Source organism: Salvelinus alpinus, chromosome 18, assembly GCF_045679555.1.
Source record: "Salvelinus alpinus chromosome 18, SLU_Salpinus.1, whole genome shotgun sequence".
In the NCBI taxonomy this organism is placed as follows: Eukaryota; Metazoa; Chordata; class Actinopteri; order Salmoniformes; family Salmonidae; genus Salvelinus; species Salvelinus alpinus.
The window spans coordinates 20,639,227-20,656,230 of record NC_092103.1 but is presented as its reverse complement, the minus strand read 5'-3'; the positions used below and the strand labels follow the sequence as shown (position 1 = coordinate 20,656,230).

The 17,004-nt window shown below is 44.7% G+C and overlaps 1 protein-coding gene across 2 annotated transcripts in view; it reads right to left on the bottom strand.

Annotated features, from left to right (window-relative positions):
• Positions 1 to 6,097: 6,097 nt before the first annotated feature.
• The window catches only part of LOC139543990 (G-protein-signaling modulator 1-like), a 42,546-nt gene continuing 31,639 nt past the window's right edge, over positions 6,098 to 17,004 (bottom strand). The window contains exons 10-14 of one of the 2 annotated variants that reach the window (XM_071350624.1): positions 14,221 to 14,291; positions 13,891 to 14,055; positions 8,589 to 8,751; positions 8,185 to 8,390; positions 6,098 to 7,947 (exon numbers count right to left, since the gene is read on the bottom strand). In XM_071350624.1, coding sequence (XP_071206725.1) covers positions 7,750 to 7,947; positions 8,185 to 8,390; positions 8,589 to 8,751; positions 13,891 to 14,055; positions 14,221 to 14,291 — 803 coding nt within the window. In that variant the 3' untranslated portion in view covers positions 6,098 to 7,749. The remainder of the gene's footprint in view (positions 7,948 to 8,184; positions 8,391 to 8,588; positions 8,752 to 13,890; positions 14,056 to 14,220; positions 14,292 to 17,004) is intronic. The other variant, XM_071350625.1, reaches the window with a different exon arrangement.

Genomic DNA, 17,004 nt, shown 5'->3' with positions numbered 1-17,004 from the left:
TTTCTTTTTTTGCTGAGTTTACCTGTGTTCTCTGTTTGTCTGTTGCCAGTTCATTTTGTTCGTCAAGCCTACCAGCGTTTTTCTCCTTGCTCCTGTCTGTTTCTAGTTCCTGTTTTCCCGGTTTTGACCATTCTGCCTGCCCTGACCCTGAGCCTGCCTGCCGTTTCTGTATCTTGTCACACCACCCTGGTTTATTGACCTCTGCCTGCCCTGACCCCGAGACTGCCTGCCGTTCTGTACCTTTTGGACTCTGATCTGGATTACTGACCTCTGCCTGCCCTTGACCTGTGATTTTGCCTGCCCCTGTTCTAGTAATACACTTTTGTTACTTCAACACTGTCTGCATCTGGGTCTTCCCTGAAACGTTATATAAACGCAACATGCAACAATTTCAAAGATTTTACTGTGTTGCAGTTCATTTAAGGAAATCAGTCAGTTTAAATAAATATATTAGGCCCCAAACTATGGATTTCACATGACTGGGAATATTGATATCAATCTGTTGGTCACAGATACCTTTTTTAAAAAAGGTAGGCACGTGAATCAGAAAACCTGTCAGTATCTGGTGTGACCACCATTTGCCTCATGCAGCGCAACACATCTCCATCCCATAGAGTTGATCAGGCTGTTGATTGTGGCCTGTAGAATGTTGTCCCACTCCTCTTCCAATTGCTGTGCGAAGTTGCTGAATGTTGGCAATAACTGGAACGCTCTATTATACACATTTTTATACACAATATTATACACGATCAAGAGCATTCCAAACATGCTCAATGGGTGACTTGGCCTGTGAGTATGCAGGCCATGAAAGAACTGGGACATTTTCAGCCTCCAGGAATTGTGTACATGCGACATGTCGCCATGCTATTTCATGCTGAAACATGAGTTGATGGCAGTGGATGAATGGCACGACAATAGGCCTCAGGATCTCGTTACGGAGTCTCTGTGCATTCAAATTGTCATCGATAAAATGCGATTGGGTTTGTTGTCTGTAGCTTATGCCAGCCCATACCATAACCCCACTGCCACTGGGGCACTCTGTTCACAACGTTGACATCAACAAGCCACTTAGACCACACGACGCCATACACGTGGTCTGCGGTTGTGAGGCCGGTTGGACGTACTGCCAAATTCTCTAAAACGACGTTGGAGGTGGTTTATGGTAGAGAAATGAAAATTAAATCCTCTGGGAACAGCTCTGGTGGACATTCCTACAGTCAGCATGCCAATTGCACACTCCCTCAAAACTTGAGACATTTGTCGCATTGTATTGTGTGAAAACTTTTATTGTCCTCAGCACAAGGCGCACCTGTGTAATGATCATGCAGTTTAATCAGCTTCTTGATATGCCACACCTGTCAGGTGGATGTAAACAGGGATGTAAACAAATTTGTCCAAAACATTTGATTGCATCTTTTTGTGCGTATGGACAGTTTCTGGGATCTTTAATTTCAGCTCATGAAACATGGGACCAACACGTAGCATTCATTTTTTTGCTCGGTGTACAGTAGTTAGCAGTCTTATGGCATGGGATAGAAGCTGTTCAGGAGCCTGTTGGTGTCAGACTTGATGCATCAGTACCGCTTGCTATGCATAAGCAGAGAGAACAATTGTTACATATGCTCCTGCCACGCCATCTCATCCTGTGTCTCCCTAACCTGCCGCCACTCCCCCAGTGCTCTCTCCCTCTCTCCCTGTGTGGGTGTATGTGGTTTTGTGAGTAAAGACAGGTGTGCTGGAGGCGGAGCAGATCCATTATCAAGAGCTCTACAAATACTCTTCCCCTGGCCTACTTCCCCTGGCAGCCCATCTCCCCCCTGCTTTTCAATAAACACCTTAGTTACCTTATCCCTGTCTCCTTGTCTGAGTCTGCACCTGGGTTCACCTGCTCCGCCCTGCCTAACAACAATAGCTTGGGTGGTTGGAGTCTTTCACGATTTTCCGGGCCTTCCTTTCACTCCGAGGTTCTGGATGTCAGGGAGCTCAGCCCCAGTGATGTACTGGGCTGTCATTACCACCCTCTGTAGTGCCATGCAATCGAGGGCGGTGCTATTTCCATACCAAGCAGTGATGCTGCCAGTCAAGATGCTCTCACTGGTACAGCTGTAGAACGTTTTGAGGATTTGAGGGCCTATGCCAAACCTTTTCCACCTTATTCACAACTGTGAGCACGTGTGTGGACCATTTTTAGTTCTTAGAGATGTGGATACTGAGGAACTTGAAGATCTCGACCTGCTCCATTGCAGCCCATTGTTGTGGATGGGGGCGTGCTTACCCCCTGTTTTCTGTAGTCCACGATCAGCTCCTTGGTCTTACTGACGTTGAGGGAGAGGTTGTTGTTCCGGCTCCACACTGTCAGGTCACTGTCCTCCTCCCTGTCGGCTGTCTCATCGTCGCCGGTGATCTGGCCTAACACCGTTGTTTCGTCAGCAAACTTGATGATGGTGTTGAAGTCATGCGTAAACAGGGAGTACAAGACAAAGCACACACCCTTGTGGAGCCCCTGTGTTGAGGGTCAGCATGGCGGAGGCGATGTTTTCTACCCTCACCACCTGGGTTCAGCCCGTCAGGAAGTCCAGGATCCAGTTGCAGAGTCCTAAGCTTTGTTACGAGCTTGGAAGGGACAATGGTTTTGAACACTGAGCTGTAGTCAATGAACAGCATTCTCACATAGGTATTCAAATCAAATAAATTGTATTTGTCACATGCACATGGTTAGCAGATGTTAATGCGAGTGTAGCGAAATGCTTGTGCTTCTAGTTCCGACCATGCAGTAATATCTAACAAGTAATCTAACCGAACAATTTCACAACAACTACCTTATACACACAAGTGTAAAGGAATGAATAAGAATATGTACATAAGAATATATGAATGAGTGATGGCCGAACGGCATAGGCAAGATGCAGTAGATGGTATAGAGTACAGTATATACATATGAGATGAGAAATGTAGGGTATGTAAACATTATATAAAGTGGCATTGTTTAAAGTGGCTAGTGATACATTTATTACATACATTTTTCCATTATTAAAGTGGCTAGAGTTGAGTCAGTATGCTAGCAGCAGCCACTCAATGTTAGTGATGGCTGTTTAACAGTCTGATGGCCTTGAGATAGAAGCTGTTTTTCAGTCTCTCGGTCCCCGCTTTGATGCACCTGTACTGACCTCGCCTTCTGGATGATAGCGGGGTGAACAGGCAGTGGCTCGGGTGGTTGTTGTCCTTGATTATCTTTTTGGTCTTCCTGTGACATCGGGTGGTGTAGGTGTCCTGGAGGGCAGGTAGTTTTCCCCCGGTGATGGGTTGTGCAGACCTCACTACCCTCTGGAGAGCCTTACGGTTATGGGCGGAGCAGTTGCCGTACCAGGCGGTGATACAGCCCGACAGGATGCTCTCGATTGTGCATCTGTAAAAGTTTGTGAGTGTTTTTGGTGACAAGCCGAATTTCTTGTCTGCAAACTTGATGATTGAGTTTGAGTCGTGCATGGCCACGCAGTCGTGGGTGAACAGGGAGTACAGGAGAGGGCTGAGAACGCACCCTTGTGGGGCCCCAGTGTTGAGGATCAGCGGTGTGGAGATGTTGTTACCTACCCTCACCACCTGGGGCGGCCCGTCAGGAAGTCCAGGACCCAGTTGCACAGGGCATGGTCGAGACCCAGTCTTAATGACGAGTTTGGAGGGTACTATGGTGTTAAATGCTGAGCTGTAGTCGATGAAGAGCATTCTTACATAGGTATTCCTCTTGTCCAGATGGGTTAGGGCAGTGTGCAGTGTGATTGCGATTGCGTCGTCTGTGGACCTATTGGGGCGGTAAGCAAATTGGAGTGGGTCTAGGGTGTCAGGTAGGGTGGAGGTGATATGGTCCTTGACTAGTCTCTCAAAGCACTTCATGATGACGGAAGTGAGTGCTACGGGGCGGTAGTCATTTAGCTCAGTTACCTTAGCTTTCTTGGGAACAGGAACAATGGTGGCCTTCTTGAAGCATGTGGGAACAGCAGACTGGGATAAGGATGGATTGAATATGTCCGTAAACACACCAGCCAGCTGGTCTGCGCACGCTCTGGGGATGCCGTCTGGGCCTGCAGCCTTGCGAGGGTTAACACATTTAAATGTTTTACTCACGTTGGCTGTAGTGAAGGAGAGCCCGCAGGTTTTGGTAGCGGGCAGTGTCAGTGGCACTGTATTGTCCTCAAAGCGAGCAAAGAAGTTGTTTAGTCTGTCTGGGAGCAAGACATCGTGGTCCGCAACGGGGCTGGTTTTCCTTTTGTAGTCCGTGATTGACTGTAGACCCTGCCACATACCTCTCGTCTCTGAGCCGTTGAATTGCGACTCTACTTTGTCTCTATACTGACGCTTAGCTTGTTTGATTGCTTTGTGGAGGGAATAGCTACACTGTTTGTATTCGGTCATGTTTCCGGTCACCTTGCTCTGATTAAAAGCAGTGGTTCGTGCTTTCAGTTTTGCGTGAATGCTGCCATCAATCCACGGTTTCTGGTTGGGGAATGTTTTAATAGACACTGTGGGTACAACATCACCGATGCACTTGCTAACAAACTCTCTCACCGAATCAGCGTATTCATCAATGTTGTTGTTCGACGCAATGCGGAACATATCCCAGTCCACATGATCGAAGCAATCTTGAAGCGTGGAATCCGATTGGTCGGACCAGCGTTGAACAGACCTGAGTGAGGGTGCTTCCTGTTTTAGTTTCTGTCTATAGGCTGGGAGCAACAAAACGGAGTCGTGGTCAGCTTTTCCGAAAGGAGGGCGGGGGAGGGCCTTATACTGTATGTGTCGCGGAAGTTAGAATAACAATGATCCGGGGTTTTGCCAGCCCGGGTCGCGCAATCGATATGCTGATAGAATTTAGGGAGCCTTGTTTTCAGATTAGCCTTGTTAAAATCCCCAGCTACAATAAATGCAGCCTCAGGATATGTGGTTTCCAGTTTACATAGAGTCGAATTAAGTTCTTTCAGGGCCGTCGATGTGTCTGCTTGGGGGGAATATACACGACTGTGATTATGATCGAAGAGAATTCTCTTGGTAGATAATGCGGTCGGCATTTGATTGTGAGGAATTCTAAGTCAGGTGAACATCGCGTCTCGTTAATCATAAGGCATACACCCCCGCCCTTCTTCTTACCAGAGAGATGCTTGTTTCTGTCGGCGCGATGCGTGAAGAAACCCGGTGGCTGTACCGACTCCGATAGCGTGTCTCGAGTGAGCCATGTTTCCGTGAAACAAAGAACGTTACAGTCTCTGATGTCTCTCTGGAAGGCAACCCTTGCTCGGATTTCGTCTACCTTGTTGTCAAGAGACTGGACATTGGCGAGTAGTATGCTCGGGAGCAATGTGCCCTTCTACGGCGCCTGACCAGAAGACCGCTCCGTCTGCCCCTTCTGCGGCGTCGCCGGCTGGGATCTGATCCATTGTCCTGGGTGGTGGGCCAAACAGAGGACCCGCTTCGGGAAAGTCGTATTCCTGGTCGTAATGTTGGTGAGTTGACGTTGCTCTTATATCCAATAGTTCCTCCAGACTGTATGTAATAAAACCTAAGATTTCCTGGGGTAACAAAGAAATAACACATAAAAAAACTAAATACTGCATAGTTTCCTAGGAACGCGAAGCGAGGCGGCCATCTCTGTCAGCGCCGGAAGTATTCCTCTTATCTAGGTGGGTCAGGGCAGTGTGGAGTGCAGTTGAGATTGCGTCGTCTATGGATCTGTTGGGGCGGTATGCAAATTGGAGTAGGTCTAGGGTTTCTGGGATAATCTCCTCTAGAAAACAGAGAAAAGCAAACCAACATGTTTGGTCAGCCCACTGTGCCTTGCCCAACCAAGGGCAAGTCAATGACACTCCCCATCCTTTTTTATGGCCGTGTTTTCAGTTGCTGTTATAAGGAGTCATTCTTATCAGGGCGAGGAGACTGTAAATATATTGTAAAATGTTCCATATCTGATATCTAAAGAATGTCCATGTCTTTGGACTGGGGGGAAAATGAATCATGCACTGCACGTAATGAGGGTCGGGCCATAAGAATAGTTTTGCAAAATACTGTAGAATGGGGTGTAATAAAAAAAGGCAGTCTCAACACCACCTACGTACAATGTGTTTAAGTTTAAGCATAGCCCCGAATTTGAAAGCAGACATTCTTATGGTAATCTTTAGAACAACACTGTTGATGACTACAGAGGCACATGAAACATTTGAATCAACATTTCATTAAAAGCAGAGGGGACATCTTCATGTCCTCAAATGGAACATGAATACAAAAAATATGTACATATGGCAGTGACAAATAGAAGCGTAGCGGATAGGTCTGGACCAAGTTTATCCTCATAAGGTATGAGAAAATAGAGGAAATCAATTTTTGGGGGAGAACAGTGGGGACCTTGTTACACTCTTACTACAGAGATAGAGATTAATCATATGGACCACGACCCATCCTGGGTTAGGTTCCCGACCCTTGAGGTACAAAGAAGAGCTACACGCTAATACGTTTACAAATGCAGTCCCAAAGAAGAAGAGCAACTAAAATGTCCATTGTGGAACATCAGTTAGGCAACATACAGTACGTTAGATCTTACTATAAGACGTTTTTGTTTAGTTTCCTCAGTTTGCACCCGTCTTTGGTCTGCTGGGTCTGTAACAGAATAACTCTGATATCCACAACTGAATAAAATACACACAAGGCACTACATTTTTGTTGCAAATACACTAACCTTTAAAAAATTATCAGCAAAAAATATGCAATGTATATACTGTACAGTTTAAGTATAGCTTGTCACTAAAATAATAAAAAGTGCTTAAAATCAATATACTTGCGCAGAAGATTACATCCTCAACCTTCCACAGGAATTACAAATCATTTCCAATGGGGTACACAGAACAGTTGTAGTATACAAGTTTCACCACAATGGGGCAGTATACCAGAAGAATATGAGACATCCGTTGTAGATGATTGGAAATTGAAGACTAACAGCTGTGGCATTGTAGCAGGAGTTCCCTGCAAAACAGGATTCTGTGTGCATAGGCTGTGCATCTAACCCCCTGCTGTCCTAAAAAGTCCCCTGATCCATCTACTCAATTTCTCCCTTGAATTTCTCCCTAAAATGTGCTTTTCTTGATTTTGTATACTATTATCCATCAAATGTATTTTCACTGTATCTTTTACTATTTTGATAAATTGATATATTGTTTGAAAACCTGTTTGGTTGTGCTCCAAAGGACATTAACTCAATAATGAAGAGACCTTAACTAACCATGTTGTTGCCACCGAAAACTGTAGCCAATACTGTTTGCTACACCAATAATACCAGCAGCATTCATCGTCATCCTTCAAACCGAAAACTATTCTATCATGCAATTTGAACCCACAGACCCCTGACACTTGGGAATACAATCTGAGTCAGAGAAAAACTGATTAAGGCAGTAAATGGGGTAAATATGAATATCTGTTATTTCTTGTTGGTGTCTCAAACCCTAGCGAAACACCCCAAACCTTAATTCACATAAATGTATCATATACATTCCATTTCATCATTATCGGATTTACACACATTTCAAACCTAAACAGATTCACAACAGCTGAAAGGGGGACACATATTGCACATAGGGTTTGGATCTTGCATCACACATCAACCTAATTTACTTTCACCCCTTCACAGATCTCCTCAAGTGGTGGCCCATTTCTCCTCTTTCTCTCCACCTTCTATGAGGCAGACTCCCCGAGGGATGTGGGCTTGGGTCCCTAGCTGGAGTCTCCAGAGGGTGGTTTTGGGTCGGAGTCGGGCCCGTCCTGTTCATCTGATGGGAGGTGGACCCGCTGCTCGTCCATGCGCTTGGCCTGTACCCTCTGGATCAGACTAAAGAAGTCCTCGTCAGGCACCGTGGGGGCCCGGGGCCCCCCTTCTGGTGGGGAACACCGTTGGTCATCGATCCTGGAGGACTGGAAGCAGACACCGAGAGTGAGAGAGAGGGAGAGACAGACATCTAAAATAGCAAGTCCTGCAGTTTATGAATCCTGCATAGCCTGAGATATGCACAAACATTTGAGTATTTTACCTAAATCATGCATTGATTGATTGTACCAGAGACTGACAACACAAAAATGTGAGTTATTTGAGGAGATCTTAGGTTAAGATTCAACTCATAGAGATGCTGAGGCAGTGAGACATGGCCCTACCTGGCACTTCATGAGCATGTTGAAGAAGTCATCGCTGGGCTCCTGGGGGTCTGCATCGACACACAGGTGGCCCAGGTTGTTATGGGTGATCCTGAGGCCGGGTAAGTTGCTGACGCTGACCCGCTGGTCGTCCAGGCGACGGCTCTGGGAACTGACGATCAGGTCAAATAGCTCCTCTGTCTGGGGTGAGGTGATAAGTGTAGGGTCTGAGAAGCACAAGAGGAGGAAAACTATATTTTACTGTCATTGACAGAAGATATTCCAAGCCACACATTCCTGACTAGAGACCATTGCTTTGAGTGAATCATGCATTGACGTCAAATCAAGTCGCTGGAAGTAATGACGGTCCCAAGTAGTATTAGTGATGCTCTAGCTTTAGACCGCCGTCACAGTCATTAACCTACCTAGCATTTCATTGAGAGAGACGGCCCCTCCGTTCTCGCCATTTTCTCCATTCTCTTCGTTCGGGTCGTCTAGGTGGCAGCGCTGGTCGTCCATGCGGCTGCTCTGGAACTTGCTGAGAAGGTCGAAGAAGCAGTCCTCATCAGAGGGGTCACGACCTAGCTTCTGAAACAGAGGGACATTGTTGCTAAGTGATGTAACAGGCGCATACAGTGCATTCGGAAAGTATTCAGACCCCTTGGCGTTTTCCACATTTTATTACATTAGATGGATGCCAAGAGTGTGCAAAGCTGTCATCAAGGCCAAGGGTGTCTACTTTGAAGAATCTCAAATATAAAATATATTTGGATTTGTTTAACCCTTTTTTGGTTTCTACATGATTCCATATGTGTTATTTCATAGTTTTGATGTCTTCGCTATTATTCTACAATGTAGAAAATAGTACAAATAAATAAAAACCCTTGAATGAGTAGGTGTGTCCAAACTTTTGACTATATACATTTGCAAAAATTTCAGAAAACCTGTTTTTTGCTTTGTCATTATGGGGTATTGTGTGCAGATTGATAAGGACAAAAATAAATGTAATCCATTTTAGAATTTGGCTGTAACGTAACAAAATGTGGAAAATGGGAAGGGGTCTGAATACTTTCTGAATGCACTGTATTTCCACATACACTGACCCACTTGTCTCTTGTATCCTGTTTATGTCGTTTCTGTTTGGCTTGTTTAACAGGATGCCTGGTTTGGGGCGGTTGGTGTTCCAGATAGAGGAGAACATTTGCTTAGCATATCAAGTACTATTGAACTGCTGTGAAATGACCATGCAGTTTGTCCTGGTGTTAGAGTGTCTAATGAGTCACATGGCCAAATAGATACACAGTCTGTCTGTTTGTCTCCATTGATTGCCTATTAGATTCTCCAGTAATTGCCCAATGCAATCAGTGGCAGTACAATTATTGGCTCTCTACCATTATGGTGACCTGTACCATTATATATTGAGTTGCTGTTGTTTGAGTTGTTCTCAACCTTTTCATAGCACTTTGGACAAAAAAATGGCTTCGATACTACCTGGAATAGCACATAACAGTGTTCTCACTATCTGACCAACTAGGATGCCTTCAAGTTTGCGCAATCCGTCCCGTGACATCATGTAAAAGATAAATCATTCTCCATTAATATATTCATAAAAATAGACTTTTGAAGTGTTAAAATGTTGGTGTATAAAGTATGTTACAAATAATGTGTACTCTTATAATGACCTAATTCCAATGGAAACATGAATATGTATGAATTTTCACTACATTTAGTTTTCATACAAAATTGCTGTTAGGTCATCAAACATAGCACAACCTGAGTTTGGGGCAGCAGGTAGCCTAGTGGTTAGAGCGTTGGACTTCAAATTCCCGAGCTGACAAGGTAAAAATAAGAATTTGTTCTTAACTGACTTGCCTAGGTAAACAAAGGTAAAAAAAAAAATATATATATATATAGTACACGTATAAAACCTCCACAGCCTCCTCTGAGTATCAACATCTAGTACTGTGGCCATCTCCAATATCAGCATGATTCTCTGTATTGGTCAGTGTGTGATCCTGCCTTCATGTTGATGATAAAACCCTGGGCAGGTTAATGGCAGGCATCAAAGGCAGGGAGCCACAGGACACATCATGGATCAATAATGGCTGATGGTGTCCTTATCCTCCCCACGCTTTCCCCACCACGCCTCGCAGGCACACACACCATAATGTCCCAATCAACACCAACATTATCGTCACAAAAATAGGACTGGATACACGTACTGTACAAGGCAATTTTATCTGGTAGCAAATTCTATATATTTTTTAATTTACGTTGATAATTAAGAACCTTTAAGTTTCAACTCGGTACAGGGTGATTTGTACAAAGGCAACTATCACTGAATACGCTCACCAGAATATGGTCAGAGGCTACAGTGTTCAATAGTACGATACAACAGTGCTGTTGCTGTAGGCGGTCACATTTTCAGCAGAGACTTTTCTTGTGAAAACTTTGTACCAAAATTAGGCTACACTTCAAACGTTTGCTTTACTGGGCATCGTAAAATAATTAAGTGTCACAAAATGTGTCTGCCTCTGGCAGAGCAAGAAACAGACATTTAGGCTAACAAAGTCAAAAATTAGAGAGACTAGTTCAAGTAACACCATCATCCATCAAAGTATCATACAGATAAAGAGTACAGTGAAGTGTCTTACCACACAAGCACCTCTCTTTCCCTTTCTTCACTCTTTCTCTCTCTCCGAGCGCTCTCCTCTTTCCCTCACTCTCCACACGCCTGACTCACACTCCCCTGTCTTCCCCCCTTCCCTCACCACTATCCTCCTTTCCACCCTTCCCTCTCTGTGCTCTTTTTCCCCCATCCCTCCCCACTGACGACTATCCTCCTCATTATGCCCCCACCTCTTCCCCTTCTCTCATCGCTCCCCCCTCTCTCATTGCTCCCCCCTCTCTCATTGCTCCCCCCTCTCTCATCGCTCCCCTCTCTCATCACCCCCCATCTCTCCCTCTCTCCTATATCCACCTCTCTCATTGCTCCCCCTCACTCCTATATCCCCCTCTCTCATCGCTCCCCCATCTCTCCCCTCTCATCACTCCCCCTCTCTCCTCTCCCCCCTCCCCCCTCTCCTATATCCCCCACTCTCATCGCTACCCCTCTCTCATCCTCTCTCATTGCTCCCCCTCTCTCATCGCTCCCCCTCTTTCCTATATCCCCCTCTCTCCTATATCCCCCTCTCTCATCATTCCCCCCTCTCTCATCGCTCCCCCCTCTTTCCTATATCCCCCTCTCTCCTATATCCCCCTCTCTCATTGCTCCCCCTCTCTTTCCTATATCCCCCTCTCTCCTATATCCCCCTCTCTCATCTCTCCCCCTCTCTCATCGCTCCCCCTCTTTCCTATATCCCCCTCTCTCCTATATCCCCCTCTCTCATCGCTCCCCCCTCCCCCCTCTTTCCTATATCCCCCTCTCTCTCATTGCTCCTCCTTTCCTCTATATCCCCCATCTCTCATCGCTCCCCCTTCTCTCATCGCTCCTCCCTCTCTCATCGCTCCCTCTCTCCTATATCCCCCTCTCTCATCGCTCCCCCATCTCTCCCCTCTCATCGCTCCCCCTCTCTCCTCTCCCCCCTCTCTCATCGCTCCCCCTCTCTCATCGCTCCCTCTCTCCTATATCCCCCTCTCTCATCGCTCCCCCATCTCTCCCCTCTCATCGCTCCCCCTCTCTCATCGCTCCCCCTCTCTCCTATATCTCCCTCTCTCATCTTTCCCCCTCTCTCCATTCTCCCCCTCTCTCTTTCTCTCTCTCCCACTCATTCATTCCTTCATATATATATATAATTATATATCCATCTTCCCCTCCCTCTCTCCCTTCTGCAGGACATCTTTGTCCCAGCTGCAGCTCTCTCTCCCACTGTGGGAAAATAACTCATTATGAGGAGAGGGGGGTCTTCTGATGAAGGTCACATTGTCAGCCGAGGCAGGGGGATGGCAGAGAGTGCCCACTAACAAATCACGGGAACAACAAACTCTGAGCACTGCCAAGAGACAGTTCCGGCAAGCACAATGGAACATCTCATTGGGTTCAATCAAGCCATCTATTTAATAATTGTATCTATAGGAGCAATAAATTAATATGGATCTCTCATGAATACTATAAGTTCATTAAAATGCTATTCTGTGATCAATTCCCAAATTGACCAGCAAAAGAAGAAACATTCTGTGCGTCTTCCTGTGCCTCAGCTGAGCTCCATGTGATTGTAATTTTCTCCCCCTCCGAGCATAATGAGCTGTGACTTCCTGGATTCCGTCTGTTCTCCCCTTGCCTCTCTGTCTGGACCTTCCCTCTGCCTATGTATTGTTCAATTACTCAATTATGGTGAAGGGGAGCGAGAGAGTGAGGTGGAAGGAGAGAGTGTGTGAGTTGGGAGAGAGAGAGGTGGAAGTGAGAGGGGAAAGGGCTCTCCCTAAATTAAATCAGTGTTGCTAAGGAAACCAGAACTCAAAGTTGCACCGCTATCCTTAACAGACACACACAGAGGCACACAATGGTACCCATTGACATTTCACCACTTCCCAATGGCCGACCCCTTCCCCTCGCATTTTGTGATCAGAGTGACTTGTGACCTGGTGTGAAAAAAATTGACCAAGTACCCTTTTGATTGTCAGTTCAATATATTATTGAGTCTAGTTCTGGAATCCAGAGAGGGATAAGCAACAGAGGAAATGCACCTTGTCTCCATACCATCCCACAATGGTACAACAGCTATTTTAGTCAGCCAATAAATAACAGGCAGCCTTCACACAATGGCTTCCTCACTCTTTTCAACGGCAGTCCACTGATTACAACAATTAACAGCATCACAGAACCGAGATGCATGGTTGGTCGAGTCAGGCGCTGAATTACACAACCCCATTGGCTGAAGCTGGCCGATGATGTTCTAAGGATAAGGACAGCACAAAGGTGTATTGTTATGAACAATCTAAAGCTGTCAGAAAGGCCAGCAAGTTTACTTTGTGTTATTCCTGGAAGAGCCATCAGACATAGTACTCCTCTCTACCAGGAAGTAACCTGGAGACCTAGTCTGGCCATTAACCCTCATTACATCACATCATGTTTCACCTACAGCACTTTCCCTTGCCACTATCATCATATAACGTAAATCTGGATGCAAGAACCCTACAGACTTCAGAAGCCTCTTCCTGACCACCAGCATTGGCTCGCTAACCACATTTATGTCGTTTTAGCTGTCAGGTTAGCTTTCATTGATTGTTTAAAAGGCTGCCGATCCTTAAATGCAGAGGGGAACTGAAGCTGGAGTCAGTAGATAATGCCTTTCAGTAGAACACTTTCATACTAGGTGGAAAGTGTGAGATTTAATTAGGGCTTTAAGGAGAAGCAAGCTACTCAGAGGAGCAATCGCTACTGTTGGCTAAAGCTAACACAGTTCAAAGTCATTGTGTCTGAGTCCATTATAGAGCTACACTACACATTGAAAACAATAGTCTTTGTAATTGATGCCTTTTAGTGGAGCTGATGAGACAGGGATGACTGATCTAAATTAACTTGACTAGTAAACACCAGGTGCATGTTATTGTTAAGCAGAGATATATTGAGAAAGTGAAGTTATCGAGAGGGCTGGTAGGCAATTTAAAAAGAAAGTTCAAAAAATAAATCTACTCAGATTAAAATCAGTTGAGTGGATGGAAAATCATATTTCATGGTTAACTGAGTTTTTCAGAGCTCTGTTGAAATTGAAAATTAAGACTCACTGGAGGCGGGACTTGGACAGTTATGTCATCGGTGTCCACAGGGGATTCCAACCATTGCCTGTCATCTGAGGACTGGCTGTCGGGGTAGCCCTTCCCTCTGCCTGGCTGAGACTGCTGACTCTTGGTTCTCCGGGATATACTGTCCACGTCCTGGCTGTCTCCAATCTGCAGGGAAAGTAAAGTATACCAATGAATTTTCATTTATTTTATATTTGTATGCTGTATTTTTATATAAACTTGAAATGTACCATGTAAGTTGTGTTACAGAAAACTGTCAGAGAAATTATGTGAGAAAACGAAAATGGAATCAACAATATGACTTTGTTTTACCTTATCTGTCGAGTACTTCCACAGTTCGACACTGTCCATGCTGTTTCTCTTGGTGAATTTTGGTCTGGCTCCTAGAACAGAGAAGAGCGCAAAAGAGGACATTAAAGCAGATACCCTTTGTAAAGTTGTCAATAGAAGATTAAGTGTGCCCTTTAGTAATGTAATGAATGGAGGGCCATTATTGCCCTGAGTGGGGCTTTAAAGACAAACATCCTATCCACAATCCCACGTCAGAGACACAGTAACTCATCAAGGCTAGAATTGTTACAGTGAATACAAATATTTGATCAATAATTATCAGTTCATGATTGAATCTGTACAATCATCATAAACTATAAAAAAGCTGAAATACAAGATCCCAGAAATGTTCCATACACACCAAAAGTTTATTTCTCTCAAATTGTGTGCACAAATTTGTTGACATCCCTGTTAGTGAGTATTTCTCCTTTGCCATGATAATCCATCCACCTGGCAGGTGTGGCATATCAAAAAGCAGATTAAACAGCATGATCATTACACAGGTACACCTAGTCCTGTGGACAATAAAAGGCCATTCTAAAATGTGCAGTTTTGTCACACAACACAATGCCCCAGAAGTTTTGATGGAGTGTGCAATTGGCATGCTGACTGCAGAATGTCCATCAGAGCTGTTGCCAGATAATTTAATGTTCATTCCTCTACCACAAGTCGCGTGTAACCACGCCAGACAAGGACCTCCCAGGGGGGCTGCTGAGGACTAAACTAATTCTGATTGGCTGGGCCCTGGCTCCTCAGTGGGTGGGCCTATGCCCTCCCAGGCCCATCCATGGCTGTGCCCAAGCCCAGTCATGTAGAATCCATAGATTAGGGCCTAATGAATTTATTTATATTAACTTACTTCCTTATATGAACTGTAACTCAGTAAAATTGTTGAAATTGTTGCATGTTTATATTTTTGTTCAGTGTATCAACAGTGTACAAACCCCTTATAGAGGGTTGAGTAACGTTCTGTTTTACTAATGACTCTAACATTGATGTATTACAGAAAGTTCTGTACGTTGACCATTCAAAACTACATTTCTCAACTGTGAGATAAATCTCGTAAACAGAAAATCTACAGTTTTTCACACATACAGCGCAAACAGTTGATTCCCATGAAGTCTATGGGAGCTCAACGCAGCAGGCATGGTTTCCCATGTGTGTGCTGTGGTCTTATGATGTGCAGTGAGGACGAGGTTCAGTCAGACAGCCAGGCAAACAAACTATGAATAAGGGGCCCTTTATGAGCCATGCGCCCATAGCAAATGTTGGGCCAGTGTGTGACCTGGAGGACCTTCACAGAGACCCAGAACAGCTCTGTGAGGGATGGGACTGCATGTCCATTTCTGCAGTCCACTTCTCACACTTCTACTATCTGTGTAGATCTACAGATGTAGGATCTTAATGTGATCACTCTTGTTGCAGAGAATTGTCCTACGCTGCAGGAAATGCAGATATGCTTAATAATTTACATAAATTCACTGATAACCTGCAGTAAAACACGGTTATATTAACAGTATTGGACTTTTCATGCAGCCTACTTTGTTTCAGCTAATAGCATAACCACCGATCAAGCAACGATATGGACTAAACGTTCAATTCCTGTTGCTGCAGGATTATTTTGCTACTACAATACTGGTCAAATTAAGATCCTACATATGCATCTGTCAGTCATATGACACTTGAATAGTAGAAAACGAAAACACTATGTATGTATTTGGTTGTATCATTAGCTCTAGCATTATTGGAACTACAGTTAGAAAGTTATGTTATCATTATTTGACCAATGGATTTGAACCATGTATCTGGGGCCTAGTTATTCAAAATGGGACGCAAATGCCTCTTTATTTACAGTGTGTCTATGTTATGCGAGTCGGAGAACCCATCTGTCTATTTATTTAGAGGGGGGGAAATTATTTAGGTATCTACAAAGGTATGTTGGTTTCACGCTGGATTTGTCTGTTCTACTTGTTGTATTTCTATTCTGTGAGGTGGCAGTGCCAGGGCTGCCTGACCTCAGGTCCCACCTAACCACAGTCTATACAGTGTGGGCCTGCTGCTCTAAACAGACGCTCCCTGTTTTAAATAAACATCCAACACGTTCTCTCCATACACAGAAAAGGGCTGTGTCCACCTGACTCACCCTTTCCTCCTAGACCCGGACGCAATGGAAGATGCAATGGCCCAGAATGACCTCAAGTGACCTCAAACATTGACCTGTCAAACATTGACCTGTTGATCAGTCTATCTTCGTCAGACAATGTCTCACATGGCCCCTTCATCTTTCTCCTGTCATAGCCTGAGAACGTTGTTGTAGGAAGACAGAGTATATTGCCTGGATATTGGTTTACAAGCTGTCACAATGACTTGACGGGTTATTAAGATAAGGACAATACATGGAGTTCCTCTTAACTCTTAGCACTGTGCATGTAGAATTGTAGAGTATGTAATTTGTACAACTGTACATGAATAATTAACACACATTGACAGATGAAGGGCATGTCTGTCTGGCAGACACATTAAGAATACATTTTCCTTTACAAAGGAAAATGTACAAAGCCATCGTCTGATCCGTGGTTGATTGAGCTGAAATGATGACTCTATAGAAGACTTTAGACTTGTACAGAAATCCTTTTAGAGGGTCATACATAATATATTCACTAAGACTATGGCCCTAGAGATGAATGATCAGCAGAGGAAGATTCTGTTGACAGAAGCACAGCGACACATCATCTATCTAAGCCCGGAGCTTGGAGATATTTGCAC